Here is an 18,195-nt window from a genome sequence, read left to right as displayed (position 1 = left end):
CGGCTGATCTAAGGGACGAAATCCTCCTGGCCTGCCACCCCTATTGCAAAGACCAGCGTCTCCAGTGCGAAACCAGTACGATTTTGGAGCTGGTTTTGCACTGGATCTGCAGGGCACGCTGGAGGTCTGCGATATTCACTGGAGCAGTAACGGGAAGACACTGGCTGCAATGGTGCGATGGGGAAGAACGCTGGGATTAGCCTTTGACGCTGGGTGTGTCGCTGGCATCCGCGATGCACTGGGAGAAGCGCTGCATGTGCGCTGGGGCCGCACTGGTCCCAGTACCCCAGTATAGCCGGTGCTGCCTGCGGCGTCAGCCGGAGTAGCATCCCTCAGGGGCCACCAGGGCAACAGCGTACTCGCAAACGACGATCGGGGCGCTTATGAAAAATATGTCTCAAGCAAGCGCTTTTTACTGCGAAGTCATTGTGAATTTGTAAGAAAACAAGGGCAGTATCTTTTATCTAGAGTTTCCATGTTTCGATAGGTCGTTTCGAGCGTTTCGAGAGAGACCACGACCGCCGCGCCTCATGACACACTGATGATTAACGCACAACTAAAGCTGAAATTGAATAATGTGGGCTAACATGCATAACCAACTTCACAGCTAATCTTAAGGGCACTCTAACACAATGATTACTGCCGAAATGTTCAATGCGGGCTCAATCGCAGGCGAGCGTAGCCTGCACCACGGCCCAGTATAAACAGCAGAAAGAAAAACTAAAACGAGGAAGAGAGTAGTTTACCGAGCGATGGGCCCATGAGAGAAAAAAACAACATACAGCGCTTGTAATGCATAATATTTGACGTGTTTCTCAAGCTTTTGCACTCCTTCTTACTATGAGTATGAAGCATCCGAGCCCTCGATCATCGCAAGGCTTCCAGAAATGTTTACATACAAATAACGTTTAGTTACACGCATTATAGGGTCATCGCTGCTGTTCTTGTCGGTATTAAAGCTTGGTCACACTTGTTTTCCTTGAAGGTTTGTACTAAAGCTCCGTGTTCAGCGAAAATTACGCCCACGGTAGCAGAGCACCACCGAAGAGCCGGCGTTGGTAAATTTGCCAGCGATGTCCAGCTCCACATGTTAAAATGATTCCAGTGCAAAAAATAGCGCGCATAGGCACCCAGAACATTACTTGCAAGTCGTGAGAGCAGACAGCAAGCTCCATTGATCAAGAAGTTGTAATTGTTGGAGCGGTAGCAATGACCTGTAGACTGCGAAACATGAAGTCCCAACTTTATGAATGCGGGTCATGACATAAAATGGAGAAATGTGTCGAAAACTTCAACTTCACGACGTGGCTGAGTGATTTGCGTAAAGGTTCTCAGGAATGCATCTTTTTGGTCACGTAGGAAACAAAACCGTAAAACCATCTGCCGCACATATAGATGCTATTGGGCCTTCACAGTATTTGGAGGAGTAGGATGGCTTGTAGACACTGTGATGTCGATGCACGATCTGTATGTGATTATTTTGTTGAACAAGTGTATAAACGAAAAGAAATTTTGAAGCAGCAAAACGCTTCGGAGGAGGTCTTGAGTCTGATGGGCGAACGTGTGGTATTGAAAGTCCATTAGACATGGTTGTCAGCCAAGGGGCAGGGCAACCACGATCTTTTACTGATGTATTTGTACCAATTCATGCAATAAAGGAAAAAAGCCGACGTGGCTGAGTAGTTAGCTCGGTGAGCTAGTGATTGATATGTGCCTAGGGACCGAGTTCGAAGCGCGCTTATTGCGCTCAATTTTTTTAGTTTTTTATTTACCTAACTTGTTTCGTTACTTTTTACTTTTTAATTTTTATCCCACTTTTTTTTTTCTCCGGGCGAACAGTGCCGCCAGTGCTGAGCGTCCCAGTATGCCGCGTTCCAGTGCGCCAAGTTTCTAGCGTCATACTGGGACCATAATCAGGTATGGCGCTGGGGCGCTGGGACCCAGTAGCACTGGTTTTTGCAATAGAGACGACAAGCCAACTTCCGGTCATCTTGGCTTTACACGCACCCTAAACCGAGTCTGGCAGAACGATTACTGGCCACATCTTACTCCGAGCGTTAAACGGTACGTTCAAACTTGTCGACAATGCCAGCGGCGAAAAAATCCCGCGCTCAAGCCACCCGGCATGTTGCAATCTATTGAAACACCCCTCACACCATAAGAGCAACTGGGCATGGACCTTTTAATCCCATTTCCTTTATCCTCTAACGGAAATAAGTGAATCGTAGTCGCCACAGACTACCTGACACGCTACGCTGAAACAAATACCCTTGTCCGAGGTACTGCCGGGGAAATTGCCCACTTCTTTATGAATGAAGTTATGCTTAGACACGGTGCACCGTCGACCATTATTACTGCCCGAGGCAAGGCATTTACTGCTCGGCTACTGCGGAGTACCTTAACTCTGCTATACCGATCATCGCACAACAGCCTATCACCCACAAACAAACGGCCTAATGAAACGACTCAACAAAACGTTGGTGGACATGTTTTCAAAGTACGTTGACGTTGAACATAAAATGTGGGACGAGGTCCTGCCATATGTCGCATTCGGTTATAATACGGCGCTGCAGGAAACCACGCTGTTTACACCATTCCATCTGGTATATGGCAGGGAGGCCCGCATGATGTTGGACGCGATGCTGCCGTGCGGGGATGAAGCGGTTGAACCTGATGCGTCCCATTTCGCGGAACAAGCCGAGCAAGCCCGCCAGCTGCCCCGCTTGCACATCAAGGAGCAGCATGCCACCGATGCTCGATACAATAACCCTCGGCACAGGGAAGTCTACTTCAAACCAGGGGACCAAGTGTGGGTGCGGAACCCCGTGCACCACAGAGGCTTGTGCGAAAAACTGCTGAAACCGGTATTTCGGACCTTATAAAATCCTGCGCCGCCTAAACAGTGTTAACTACGAAGTTGTTCCAGATGGAAGTGTTACCATCTGTGTTCGGCGTCAGCGACCTGAAACTGTGCACATGGTGCACTTAAAGCCGTCTTTTCACGTGTCTGAGCGCTGTGGCAACTCCGTGTTTTGTAACCTTGACGTTGCAAGTGAGACCTTCACATATTGTACAGTTCACCTCACCCATAATTTTTTGCTCTTTTCCCCTTGACATCGGGACGATGTTTCCCATTCGTGGGGGGATTAATGCCACGTATCTAGCGCCGCGTGGCCGCAGTGCTTGATGCCGCCGACGACTAAGCGGTTGTTGACCCAAGAGGCGCACTGGTACTGGACACTGTCATCGCAGCTAGCAGCAAACCTGACTCTCGGGTCTTACCTTCACGGCTCCCTGCGGCTTGAGTCGTGACAATATCAAAGGCAAGAAATAAGCAGCATGGTTCATCTCACACGAGCCTCTCAAAGGTTTTGAGGTTTAATGAAACAGGGAAGCATTGTCAGAAATGGCCAGCGATAATTGCCCCCAAAACTTCTTAGGAACCAAATTCAGGTACCAAAATAAAACAAATTACTTGGTGGTATTGAATAGTGTACGAAATTAATCCTATTTAACGTAAATGACGAATTAATGCTGTTCCCCGTCTTATTAATTCTGTGAGGCGCATCTGTTCAATCGACAGCGAGGTTGTAGAAACAACTAGATGCTCTTTGGATATTATGTTTAGTATATCATTAATTAAAGTTTTCGGAAGAAAGGAAACATGAAAATGCGGGACTTTTAATTTGTGCTTCAGGGATCCAAGATTACCCCGGAAGGTGACTGCAGCCATGAAATTTTGGAAAAGAGTGCCATGGCTAGCCTTAACCGCCTATAAAAGCAGAGACATCAGACTGCCAACCAAGATCCGTATAACTCGGGCTATGGTCTTTCCAGTTGTGGTGTATGGATGCGAGGGTTGGACTGTGAAGAAGACTAACCACCGAAGAATTGACGCGATTAATTGTGGTGCTGGCAGAGACTTCTGAGAGGTCCTTGGACTGCCAGAAGTTCAAATCAGTCGATATTGTCGACCATAAACCCTGACTGCTCACTGGAGGGTCAAATTCTAAAGTTAAAGCTTAGCTACTTCGGTCATCTCAAGAAAAGAAAGGAGTCACTGGAGAAAGCTTTGATGTTGGGAAAGGTTGAGGGTTACCGGAGAAGGGGTAGGCAGCACTGTGATGTTAGGAAAATCGTGACAGACCTTAAAGCGTGGCGTGATTTGATCCATAGGGTCACGAAGCGTCAGACGCGACTGAACGACTGAACTTAGGGAATGACCTGATAACTTTATTGACTGCCATCTGCGAGTAGTCTGGCGGGACGTCCCCGCCGGGCAACCCCATTGGCATGCATGCAATTTCTACTTATACAAACATAAATTCACACATTTTCCTTCTCTTAACGCAGGATTACTAATTGCCATTAGGTTGTTAGCCACGAAAATGAGTTTTAAACAATCTGAAATTATTTTCTCTAAGTCCTTAAGGATGTATAACTTTCCAGGACACAGAACGAACGATAACACGACTACACAGCGCGCTGTATCAATTTGTCCAAGTCTCTGCCTGAACACAATTACTAGAAAAGCAGTCATAGAGGAGCCATGTAGACGTGCCAGCGTGGCCAGCAATAGTTCGTCTTACTGATTAGACAAGTGTAATAAAAGCTTGGATTTCTATTTCAACTTGCAATTGGAAGGAAATCCAAAATTTCCCTTTGCCATGCTACATGGGCTTCCGAATTCACATAACCAACTCGCTAATCAGTACCTGGCCATGCAGTCTACCAGCTACCGCCTACCGATAGTCATGCTTTTATATGTTTGCTCAGAACTTCTACAAAGATAGGTTCTTGTCAGACCGGCGCATTTATTGCTGCAATGTTACCATCGCAAATGGCGAGATACATAGCATCATATGCGTAGCATGCGTGAAGCAAAGTACTGACACTGAAAGCAAATTTCAATACAAGCATCTGGGTTAACACCATCTCAGCATTCTAAAAAGTATCCGGCGATTAAAGGAAACTGGGAGCGCGGAAAACAACAATGAGCGAACTCACACCGTGCACAGGCAGAGACGACCGTAAGAATTTTCGTACCGGTAGAAGGGTTAGAAGGCACGGCCGGCTGTGGAGGTGAGCTATGGGAATTTTTCCGCACAACGCAGAGTTAGATATGAATTTAGGGAATCTTATTCAGTAGCGCAGTCGACTGTAACAATCAAAGTTGAAGCTTGCGTTGCGGGCAACGTCACAGTCGATAGGATCCGAATGCCACAATGATTGACCAGTCAGTAAGCCTTATGAGCAAAGAGGTGCTCGTCTCATCACTAGAAAAACTTGTTTGCCTATTGATGCCAAACGGCTAGCTGCAATTCCATATTTTACAAAGTTATCGCACATATGATGTCTACATTTGAATCTAGAACTACAGATGAACGTATGTATGCATACGATCCCGCTCATAAAATCGTTCAAGGAAATACTTCATCACCCCGCCTAAAGAGGAGCCTAAACACAACCATAAAGTACTCATGCAAATTACGAACTACGTTTACCTCCTACTGTGAGTGCTTTAAAGATTTTATGTATCTTTGCAAATATTATTTGAATGTGTGAATATATTTCAAAGAAGCAATAATCACGTCTAACCAGTACTTAAAACTTTTCTTTATCAAAAAGTGTATTCATAAACTTATAATTTGATGTGTGCTGTGGCAACAAATTCTTTTCCTTAAAGGTCGGTCCACGCTGGTCATGCATGTGACTAGACAAACAAACCTGGATAAAAATACCATATATTAGAAACAGAGCTTATCGTGATAATTATGTCCTAAATGAGGGGCAGATACCATTGTATATGAGCCATTGTACATTTTGCCCTGTACTGCCTGCTTTGATTCTCAATCATAAACTCCCAAAGAAAACAAAAGGCTAACTTACCGCTTTTTCAGTTCTCTAATCTTGCAAGTTTTCTTTAGATTTGCAGAAGAAGCGAACATAATCTTGTGACTATTGTAATTTGCAAAACACTTGCCTTTTACATTGCTCAACTGATCTTTTTTTTTAGATTAAGAACTTTAAAAGCCCCTGAATGCTTCGAGCAGCGTTGATTATGCTCTCTTGGGTAACAACTTCCGTACATTGTAAGTCTGTACTTTTTTTTAATTCAAAACTCATTACTGGTAAGTCGTACGGCAAAAAGAATCCTGTATTAAAAAAAGGTTTAACTTCCTCGGATCCATTCTTAACCTGAGCGCTCGGTATTTGACTTGCCCACAAATTTGACTGACGCATCTCAATACAACGTAGTGTTGTCGCCTGCAAAAACAGGTCTGTATAATGGGACACAGGCAAATAAGCAGTTGCGCAACAATATTTTAGCAGAGCCGACGTATTAGTAGGGATTCGTTGTTCTTTACAAGTATTATATTCGGTCAAAGTACCATGCTTTTTGACCCAGTTCTGATCCATGGTGCTCTTAATAATTGCGCCACTTACATTCCACTCGAGATGTCAATATAGCATATTGCAGTGTCTAACACCAGACCCGCCTTCTATGGTAGCACCTCTATATATAGTGCCACGGTTCAAAACATGACAAGCGGTCTCTTTTTGTTCGTGATAGCGTTATGCGTGCTATTAGGGCCCAACAGATATTATCACCAACTACGCACAGTACTAAATTTAAAACAATGGATTCCGAACGCGAATAAGTAAATTTCATTATCACTAAAGAAAAAATGCATTTACAAAAATATTTATTTCTGCCCATACCAAAGACTAAAGCAAACAAGAAATTTAAATGAAGAATTGCTTTGACATTTTACAGCTTCGAACGATATAATGTTTTCATTGCCGGCATTTTTTAGGTTGCAAACGAAATGAGGAAGTTTTTCGATGCCAACCAAATGGAGTATTTCGGGAAAATGTATGCTCCGATATGCAGCCAGCATCATGTAGCCCGTACACGCTACATTGTAGATGTATCTTGACCAAGTACAGGAGTAAACAAGGCCAATGCGTGGCGAGAGATGATTGCTGTAAGTACTCTTTTCGTTTCTTTCCGATGCAGTACATACAAGCAAGGACGTAAAATATTATACTTTGCCATGTTAAGTTGAACTTAGGATAACATCATCCTAAAGCTTAATTTCTTTTTTGGAATGTGCCAGCCCAACATGGTTTATTAGGTTGTCACTATCCTAACTGGGACATTAGAAACAACTTTTCACCTATTTCGCAGCGAGTCCCAGTGATCGCTAAACCCATAATATATTAAACTAGAAGGCAGTTATTGAACGATATATACAGGAATATCATCACTGACTGAGCGATAGAAAGCAGTAGTAGGACATTTAGAGAGGATACCATGTATTATCTAGTGCAGGGAGATAAAATATTTGATTAGGAGAACACCAAAGCAAGAATGCCTCTAACCCAAGGAGCACCATCAAACTCTCAGCCCTAGCAAAACCACTGAATAGTTGCAAAGTGTCAAACATAAGGAAATATAGCAGAAAGAAACGCGAGCATGTCTTCAAGCACAGTGCGACCCTTAAAGCGTGAAGAGGAAATTGAATATGGGCACAATTCAGATGTAAATATTTAGGGACAAGGCAGGCGGCCCACATCGTTACTAATATGGAGAAGACTTTAAAAGTAGTCGAGGAGTTCTATACCACCTGTATAGAACTCGATACCTGCCAATGTAGCCATAAAAATGAGATTGGCAGCAGTTAACAGCAATCACAAGTTCCCCCAGTAACGAAGGACGAGGTTAAGAAAGCCTTGAAAGCAAACATAGAGGTAAATCAGTTTGGGAGGATGAAGTAAAGATAGATTTGTTGAAAGAAGGGGGAATATCGTGCTAGAGAACCTGGCTAACCTCTCTAAGCATTGCTTCGCGAAATAATTGGTACCGAAATCATGGAAGAACCCAAACATTACTTTAATTCATAAGGAAGGAGATGCAAAGGACTTGAAAACGTTGTGACTACTCAGCTTATCAGCTACCTAAAAGTTACTTACTAAGGTAATTGTTAATAGAATTACGGAAACCTTCGACTTAAATGAACTGAAGTATCAAGTAGGTATTTGAAAACGATACTCTGCTATATATTATATCGTACTCTCTACTAGGTGATAGAAAAATGTTCACTATATAACAGGCCTCTAAACACAGCATTATTTGATTGCGAAAAATATCGTGCCTAAGTCGAAATCTCACTATCTTGTCGGCAGTGCAAAATAAAAGTGCAGATAAGCCGCATGCGAAAGTACAGGAAGACATCTATAGTGGCTGCACAGCAACGATAGTTCTGCATAAAGAAATAAGGTTGCTTTTAGGACATAAGGAAAAATGGCCAATGCCTCAATAATATTTGATTTCTTGATGCCATTGCCTTGATATGTAAATCAGGTGGTTAATTACAAAGACTGAATAATTTCTTAGACATGAAGATCGGAAAAGTAGGCCTAGAACAATCTGCAGAAGGCTAAGGTACTGTTCAGCAGCCTCGGGAAGGAACGGTAGTTTTCAATATTTACCGAAGCATTGGAAGTGGCAGGCGAGTATGCCTACTTAGGACAAGTAGCAACCGACAATATAGACCATGAAGTGGAAAGGACTAGGAGAATAAAATTAGGATGAAGCGCATTTGTCAACTACTCAGAGAATATGGCTAGCAGCTTGCCGGTATCGCCCAAGAGGGAGGAAAATATATAACAGTTGCATCTTACCTGTACTGACCTATGGGGCTGAAATATGAAGGCTAATGAAAGGGTTCTAATTAAGTTGTGGATAACGAGGATAGCTATTCAACGAAAAACGGTATGCGTTACGTTAAGAGAAATGAAGCTTGCAGAGTGGGTCAGAGATGTAACTGGAGCTAATGACATTCTAGTGGAATCAAGAGGGGGAATGGGCATGGGCAGTGCATTTATACGAATAGAGCATAATCGATGGTCGCTTAGGGTAACAACTTGGATTGCAAATGAAGGAAACCGTGGCAGGGAGCGGCCGAACGTTATGTGGACTGTGCTGGTTAAGTCGTTCACAGGGGTGAAGTTGACACCGCTAGCACAGCACCAGGTAAATTGGAGCACTACGGGAAAAGTTTTCGCCCTGCAGTGGGTATAGTCTGGCTGATGATGAATTGATGCTTCCGCGTATTAGCCTGTAGTGTATATAGTGTATTGAGTTGTTCGGGGACCCCTCTAACATGCTAGCGCTGACATCGAAATACGAGTTGCCATTACATATAGTGGTGCTGATGTCAGGACACAGAACCCGAAATCTTAGCAAGACCAATATTTTTAGGTGCTGACCGGCTGTATACGATTTGACACGAATCGCCGCCGGTTAGGGCAAAGTAAAGTGCGGTGTGTGTGTCACGTACTGTTTCTAGATGCAGCCTCACTAGTTAAGGCATGTCAACCTAATTTCTTTAGCTACTATGTTGTTGAGAGTGATGCTGCATTTTCAGAAAACACTACTCTTGCTTAAACCTTCGACGCCTGCAACCAGCGTAATTCTGCAATATTAAGTAGTCCTTTACTGCGGTGGTTAGCTGCACCAGGTGATTACATCTGAATATTGTGCTTACAAAGGTGACTGAAATAGGCGAAGGCGAATATCGTTTTGTTCTTATATGCAAAAAACGTAGAAAAGAAAAAAATTTGCTGGCCCATATTAAGGCCTAATAAACTCACTGAACCAGATCACATTCATTTATTAAGCAGAAAAATGAGCGGATATGTATTAAACGATGCTTACAAATGCAACGAATGCCCTAACACCGTCATCTACGCGATGATGCGTCCATTATAGCAATTTAACATTAGAACACTAAAGCAATGAACAAATATTAAACTTTATTTCACTAGTCTCAGAAATGGCATGAAAGGGTGCTTTGTTGGCCACAATGGAACGTGAAATTGACTTAATTGTTTCTCACATTCAGAGTCTGTTTCAGCCTTTGTGATAAGCAGTAACAACGTCTTGAATGTGCGACAAGGACGATGCTATTTGCTTCATTACAGAGTCCTGTCCAGATATTGTTTTCAGACATGCTGAATGGCAATATCGTTAACTTTGTGCTGTTTCGAAGCGCAAATGACATAGAAGAAATCACGAGACCCTATTTAAACATTAGGGTGTAATGAAGCAGGAAATTATAAAACGGCACTGCCTTTTTTTAAATAATGGATGGCTTTGTGCGTAGAAAAGTTGCTCAAAATGGTGAGTTAACAGACGTTTCAAAGCAATAATTCGTGACAAGTATTGGCCTCTTTTAGAGAGTACTGCTTCACGAGCTAATCGAAGGATGGGAAAACACAGTAATACCAAGAGAAGTTCATAAGGCTAAGACAGGGGTGGCCTCTATTTGCACAGGTTGTCCTACTGTCCTTATAGCTAATACCAAATAGTGCGCTGACTGTATTCGCCTTGTCTTGTAAATAGCCTCGGATGGAAAATTAGGAAAGCAATAGTAGAGCTCTAGTTTCCGAAAGGGGGACCAAATAAGCAAAGCTGGACCTTCTGTGTACCAAAAAGGTGGCCTACGAAAACAAGCTTCGATTACTGCTATAGACAATCAACCACGTTTTCCCTTCACCCCACCAGATTTAAGAGCGGTCCAGTAGCCGAATGCCTTGCTTGCAACGGACCTAGTACTAAACAACGGCAATAATAAACGAGACTTACCAGCTCAGTAAGGCTAACCCTTGGATTAGTTGGTAAAGTTTTCTCATTTTGGCGAAGCTTGAAAAGCAAAAAAGATAGGAGAGACACAGATTTACAGCACACAGCGCTAGCGTTCAAGTGAATTTTATTTGGAGCACGGAAGCATATATAGAGAAGCGCCCCAAAAAGGAGGAGAAAGAAGAGACTATGTATTATCATCGCATGACTATCGTGGAAGGCAATCTGCTTTTCTGGCAGATTCACCGATAAATCATCGGCCAGATTCGGTAATTCAACAGTAAATGTTTCAGAAAAGTAAATCACGTTTTGCGATGGTCATATGGTATGGACATGCGATCAGCTTTTCCTTTTCGTCCAGTTTGGTGCACTTTCTACTGTACATACGCTTCCGTGCACCAACTAAAACTGCCTGCCACGTTAGCGTTCTGTCCTGTGTATCTTTCACTCTCTTGCCATTTTGCGCTACAGCTTTCACCAAAATGAGAACGCTACAAGGATATGAACTTCTGTGAGCTTGTGCACAGGATGCAGCGCACTCACAAACTATCACATATTGAAAAAATAATTCCCGAAGAGCAGAAATACATAAGTTCCCACGTTTGTTGGGTTTTTCCCTGCAGATGAGTAAAATTCTATTTTTCAGTGACCCCTCTTGAGAAGATTGAGAAGAAAACTCGAGAGCAAAATGAGAGAAATACAAAGTTGTTCAACAGCGCCTTGACGGTAGGTTGAATGAAAGAGGCTTTATACATCATCCGAACAAATTTAGTAGCGCGACATGCTAACAGATTTTATTTTTCAGTGACAAGACCAAATTGCCTCTATATATGCTGTTTATTAATAGGTTAGGATGTCGGCTATCATAATCTGCCATCAACTGTCAGCGTGTCATCATCATCTGTCACCTGTCATGCGCTAGAGTAATCTCTTGTGATTATTTTAAGGCAGAATGTCTATAAGCTCATTTTAAAGCAAGGAGAATTTTGTAAAAACTTCCAGAAAACATCCAACCACATCAAATAAACATGAATCTTTTGCATAGAAAACGAGAACATTACCCCGCTCTCTCTGCCATAATTTTTATCTTTAACTTTTTCCGTCCGACGAAACAATCCTGCACTATGGCCACAGTAAGGCAGGTTTGACAACTCTTGGCATCATTATCTTGCTATATTATGGTAAACATCAAAGCCTGTTATTGCTTTATTTTTCCTAATTAACCCATCACTAGTTACTTTTTCTATGCAACAGAAACCTGTCTACTTTTTACCTCAGTACAGTTTTTCCATTCGAAATAAATTGTAGGCGGACTTTCTGTGAATTGTAAACTGCCGCATTTTCCCCACAACTTCAATGTTCGCCATTGCCATGTAAGAACCAAACACTTTTATTTGCTTCCATGAAGAGATATTTATACTATGCTTATCGAGAGCATTGTGTTCAACTTTTCTTAACCTGGTCTACAATTACGAGGTAACGCATTTCCTCAATGTTGACACGTTATCGCTCATAAGCGGATAGCATGGTTAGCGTTAAATAGTTCTGGAAATTATTCATCTCTAAGAAGCTCTTGCAACTGCATTATCAGCTCAGATAGATACGTAAATTGAGATGTACTGGTAGGGGACATCTATATAGAGGGGTAAAGAACTACTTCCGAAAGCAATCCACAATGTTGCAGCGGGCCCTACAAGAAAAATTTGGAGCGATATAATCTATGCATATATATATATATATATATATATATATATATATATATATATATTGTAAGGTATTGTATGCATATATATATTGTAAGGACTAATCATGGGATTCATGGGAATCATGGGACTAATCATGAGAAATTTACAGGGGTCATGTGGATGCAGCTAGCGCAGAACCGGGTTGATTGGACCATTATGGGGGAGGCCTTCGCCCTGCAGTGGGTATAGTCAGGCAGATGATGATGATGATATATTGTAAGCCGATACCGAGGCTGCTGGCATCGGCGTGGAGAATGGAGGCAGCAGTGTCGTCGAAGTGAGCGAGAACAGGGTACGAAGTAAAGGCATTTTTCATAGTTTGAAAAGCTGTTTCGCATTCTTTGGACCAATTGAAAGTAGTGCTGTCGATAAGAAGGGGGTGTAGTGGCGCAGCACTGGTAGCGAAATTGCGAATGAAACGGCAAAGGTATGAAGATAAGCCCAGAAAACTCGTAGACCTTAAGCCCGCTGAAGGTGTGCAAAGTTCAAAACTGCAGAAAGCTTGTCAGGGTCGGGTCGAATGCCATACCGGCTGACGAGGTGGCCGGGGATCTTGATTTCTTTCTTGGCGAAATTACACTTTGTGTTCAGCTGGAGACCGGCGGATGCCAGGCACATTATTACTTGATCACGGAGGCATAAATGTTCAGAAAAAGTCGCAGAGAAGATAACTATGTCGTCCCGGTAGCACAAGCATGTTTTCCATTTAAGTCCTCTAAGAACAGCGTCAATCATTCGCTCGAACGTAGCGGCGGCATTACAAAGTACAAAAGGCATGACATTGAATTCTTAAAGCGAATCGGTAGTAGCGAATGCGGTTTTTTTTTTGTCGGCTTCGTGGATAGGAATCTGCCAGCAACCGGAACGCAAATTCAGTGAGAAATATTCGGCGCCCTGAAGACAGTCGAGGAATTTGTTAATTTGTGGCGTAGGGTGAACATCTTTGCGAGTTACTTTGTTAAGCGCGCGGTAATCAACACAAAAACGCACGGACCCATCGCTTTTTTTTTTACCAAGGCGACCGGAGATGACCAGGGTCTAGCTGAGGGCAAAATAATGTCTCGTCGGAGCATATATTGACAATATCTTCTATTATTTTACGTTTTGATAAGGAAGCACGGTAAGGGTGGCGGCTGACAGTAGAAGTACCTTCTGTATGATGCGGGGTTGTGTAGGAGATGTTCGGCCCAAGGTCGGAGAAGTGAGGTCAAAGCAGGCTTGGTGTTTTCGAAGTAATTCCTGCAAAGCGTGGCGGTGAGCCACAGGAAGGTCAGGATTGATGGTGCCAAAGAGAACACAGAGAGAGGCATCGGAAGAAGCTGCTGGTGAGGAAGAGGGGGCGGTACGGACGGTGAGGGCACAAGGAAAACATGTCCCTTTAGTGAGCACAATGGGCTCTGGGGAAGTGTTCAAAGCAGCGGCAAGCGCCGTGCCATGCTCACACCGAACAAAACATGGCACTAACGCAATTCCACGGGTTAGATGGGTCACCGACCCCTTCTCCGGTGACCCTCAACCTTTCCCAACATCAAACATTTCTCCAGTGACTCCTCTCTTCTCATCAGATGACCAAAGTAGCAGAGCTTTAACTTTAGAATTTTACCCTCCAATGAGCAGTCAGGGTTTATGGTCGACAATATAGACTGATTTGATCTTCTGGCCGTCCAAGGAACTCTCAAGAGTCTCCGCCAGCACCACAATTCAAACGCGTCAATTCTTCGGCGGTCAGCCTTTTTCACAGTCAAACTCCCGCATCCATGCATCAGAATTGGAAAGAATATAGCACGAGTTATACGGATCTTGGTTGGTAATGTAATGTCTCTGCTCTTTACTAGGCGGTCAAGGCTAGCCATGGCTCTCTTTCCCAGAAGCAGGCGTCTCTTTTGTTGTGGTTAGTTGTGGTTTAACTGTGGTTAACAGTAGTTGAATTGCGATAACATGGGCGGAAACTTCTTTTGCCTGCTACAGTAATCCCCTATTAGGCCATATCAGTGTAAGGTGCTACATTATTGGGGACACTTAAGCTCATTCTTTAAGAGTATGACGCGAGAGCGTAAGCTACCAGCCCACATATGAATGAGAAGTGTTCTATACTGCTGAACCGTATGTGGAGCGAAAACATTAGCTGCCGGGAACGTTCTTAGATACAGACAGTTGGAAAACTGAGCGGCGCGAATAGGGCCAAAACGATCGCCATTCTGTCATTAGCTGATCGCAAATTGACCGCAGCGGACGTCTCGCCCGCTGCGGTAGATGGGTGAGGCCGTACATATGCGTGCAAAAATGTGTTTAAAAACGCAAACCCAATTTTTATTGTCTATTACATTGCTGAAAGAAGATGGTTAATAGTATTTTAAACTTTTCGTCTTTGTATTAGCTCGATGGCCTCACCGATCTGCCGCAGCGGGGTACAGGGGCGCTGCAGTCGCTTTGCGATCAACTTCAGCCGAACGGGTCATTGTTTGGGCCCATATCGCAGCGTGGCACGCAAACGATATGTTTTACAACTATCTATATCTAAGAACGTTGGCTGCCCGTGACCGAGCGTTCTTTTTCTTCTTCTTCTTCGCTGCTGTTCAAGGTCAAACGTGGCCCTTCCCGGTACGGCGCGACGGCCCGAAACCTGGCGCACTATTGCTATTGCAATAAAAGGGAATGCGAAATTGCAAAACTGTTGTGTTCGAGTGAGAAACTTCTAGGCGAGTCATTCTTTTGCAGCGGCATTGCTTAGGCGGATGCCCAAAATATTTTTCCCTTCGTCGGGGAAGCATACTCCGCCGACAAACTGAGTATGGAACTCTGACTTCCCTAAATTTTTTGTAACCAAGCCTGCCATTGCCATGGTGGTTCCTAGATTCAAAGTTGTGCACCACCAAAGTTTAACAAGAGATTGCTCTTTGTGGCGGGAATCATTCGATTTGATTTGCAAAAATAAATAGCGCCGGTAATATCTGTAGATTGTGGATATTACCGGCCTCTATTGATATCAGTTTAGTGGATATCACCACTACAGTTATAGTACACAAGTTATGTGTCTTGGTCTATTTTCTTTTTTTTTTGTTACCTTAGCCGCAAGCGGTGAGAGGAACCGAAATGCCCATGTCGCCAATATTCTCTGAAGTCCATTTTAATCCAGAAAAATCAGCAAAGATCGTCGTACTCGCCGAGCGCACCGTGTGCTACATTTTGTTCTTAATACAATAGCCAACTGTGCGAACAAAATCAGCTGCATATGATTTTAGGGACTGGGCACCTAATGCCACGGCACAGTCCTTACCAGGACTTCTAAAAAGTGTCATTTTGATTATTTGCTTAAAGATAGCCTCTTCCCTTTTTATGACTCCCAATAACAGATATCGTTCCTACATTGATCATAAAATTCCTGATTAAAGCGAAATCAAGGTATAAGACTACGTTAGCGTTTATGTTGACCGAGCGTTCTGTGTAGTGGCTGATCACTCCGCAACGAAACGTTGCAAAATCAGCGACGACAGCTTCTGGAAACCACTTCTAGGGGAAATTTAAAACTAGCCGCATTAGTACATTGCAGTAGGAATGATGTTGTCTTAGGCCATAGAATTCTAATGAAAGTAATGCGATAGTATTTGATTACTCTTCTCTAACCCTCTGTTAGTTTTTTCGCTCTGTAATTCGACTTAATCGACCATGCTACTCCGTAAGATTTCAGTTGGAGCAATTGTAAATGTAATCGAGTACTTAATTTTTGGAACGTGTAAAATACAAGTAAGGGCAGCGAACAGATGACACGCAACAGCCTGAATAGGGACGTGAGTATCCTGAAAAACACAAAACCCTGTTGTGGCGTCAAACAGACACGATTGCTGCCCACATTGCTTCGAAAAGCGCCGTTCTAAAGCAATTTCATGGGTGGGCGTAAGGATATGAATTCCGCTTGAAAAATGGCGCCGACCAATTTATCTTCCAGTTAAAACACTCCCAGTTGTCGCAACGGCTAGCCATAAAACTTTAAGGTTTCATCGGTGTCAACATAACCTTCTATTTCTTCAAGCTCTACTTGCTTTTAAAAAATTCGCGCCAGTGTTAACGATAGCTAATGAATTTGCACGCCATTAACGGTAAAACAAACTTTTTATTAAGCATTGAGATAGAAAGGGGAATATTAGGACAGAACGGACGTACAGCGGCCTCACCTGTGTCGGTGGCGCTGGTTGGTTTTTCGGAGATTTGACATGAACTGTAACGTGGTGACGGAGACCGACGTGTGCGAAGCACGGGAGAGAATCCATACACCGATCCAATGCTGGAGATGAACTATGTAGGTGATGTGCTCACGGTCATTATAGTAGGGGAACCCTGCTAAGTAGAGCGCAGTGTGAAGGTTGATAGTATTGAGAAGCCCGACGTCGGTAGAAGAAGCATGAAATATGGCCGAGGGAAGCAAACCAGAGGCGGTGGATCTATAGCACATGCCTGGTAGTGTTCACAGAAGCTGGCACGCATTGAAGATTCACGCGATTCTCATCGAGGACGGGTGGTGGCAGCAAACTGTAGTTTTACTCCTTGTGCAACGTCAAGGTGCTGCGCGTTCAAAAATACTGAGACCCTAGTTTCGTACTAAAGTTCTTTGCTTCGATTGAAAAAGGCTCCCGATAGGTACAGAATAGTGGTCGGGTGGAGCAAGTGGTGCATGGCTGTGTGATAACCTTCTCCAATATTACGCGTATATCGAAGAATCCTGCGATTGCCTTACCAGGTGAGGCCCTTATCTTTGAGAGGGAAAACGACAGTGGTCCTTATTTCTCTTTTTGTTTGTATTGGCTGACTCGGTGGTGGGTGCGCCACATGTCCACATGGTCACCAGCTTCTCCCGCACGGTAGCCAGGTTGAGCAATGATGATGTTACTGTGAAGTGTGACGTCATGACCGGATGTGAGGTTATGATGACGTGACGTGCGTTTACTACGTCAAGTTTGGCTATGGTGGCATCATTACTGCGATCACATTCAGCTGCGCCCAATGCACGGAACAGCCTCCGGCTTAAACGGGGTCTCTATTTAAAAAGGGTTCTCGAGATGTTCGGTGTACAGCACATGACAATACTACCAAGACATGAAAAGTAGTAGGATTGTTAACTAACTCTGAACAGCTACCTTTTTACTCTCAGCTTCTTGGCGAATTATGCTTAAGAGGCCTACAGTCCACCGTAAGCAACCTCTGTACGCGCTTTCGTGTAAAAAACGGCGACTCTCTTCGGCACCGCAGCGCCTTGAATTTTCCGGCACGAACTGGGCGAGAACGAAATCGAGCCGCTGAGGGCAGCGCTAGTCCTGCCTAGCAGCGGGCGTCTTCGAGCTGCACCCCTGTAACATGCATGCCCACACGCCAGACTCATTCAGGAGCTGAACCAAGAAGCTATGACATGTTTGCGCCGCCCTTTGAATATATAGTGCACTCTGTCATGACTAGTGCTTCATGCTGCTTGTGGACTTTGCTTTCGTATGGATGGCGACCGAAAATGTGTAGCGGTATATGCTGCAGAAAAAACGGCATTTTGTAAATTGTAAACAATATGATATGATATTAATTGCGGCTTTCTATAAGGCTCTCAAAAATTGTGAACCTAACAGCCTTGGGTGAAATGTTAACAATTATATTTCAATTTCGAGGCTCCTAGATAGAATCTCTTGACGCTATGTGATGCGCTGTCACCCGCAATTCGTCGCTGAAGTGGCCTTTTAACTTAAAATTCTATTTTCTTATATATATTTGAATGGATTCGGATGAAATGCATATTACTATATATATGACATTACTATG

At 43.6% G+C, this 18,195-nt stretch overlaps 1 protein-coding gene across 4 annotated transcripts in view; it reads left to right on the top strand.

The window, feature by feature from the left end:
* Nucleotides 1-18,195, top strand: part of LOC146189526 (uncharacterized) — a 62,827-nt gene that overhangs the window by 10,636 nt on the left and 33,996 nt on the right. For 3 of the 4 annotated variants that reach the window (XM_084603284.1, XM_084603283.1, XM_084603282.1), the window contains exons 3-5: nt 6,017-6,092; nt 6,819-6,989; nt 11,298-11,377. In XM_084603284.1, coding sequence (XP_084459410.1) covers nt 6,041-6,092; nt 6,819-6,989; nt 11,298-11,377 — 303 coding nt within the window. In that variant the 5' untranslated portion in view covers nt 6,017-6,040. Of the gene's footprint in view, nt 1-6,016; nt 6,093-6,818; nt 6,990-9,990; nt 10,190-11,297; nt 11,378-18,195 lie in introns of all 4 variants that reach the window. The other variant, XM_084603285.1, reaches the window with a different exon arrangement.

Source organism: Amblyomma maculatum, chromosome 5, assembly GCF_055883805.1.
Source record: "Amblyomma maculatum isolate TAMU_Amacu chromosome 5, ASM5588380v1, whole genome shotgun sequence".
Classification (NCBI taxonomy): Eukaryota; Metazoa; Arthropoda; class Arachnida; order Ixodida; family Ixodidae; genus Amblyomma; species Amblyomma maculatum.
Note: the sequence above shows the minus strand (reverse complement) of the source record. Positions and strands in the feature narration are given on the sequence as shown.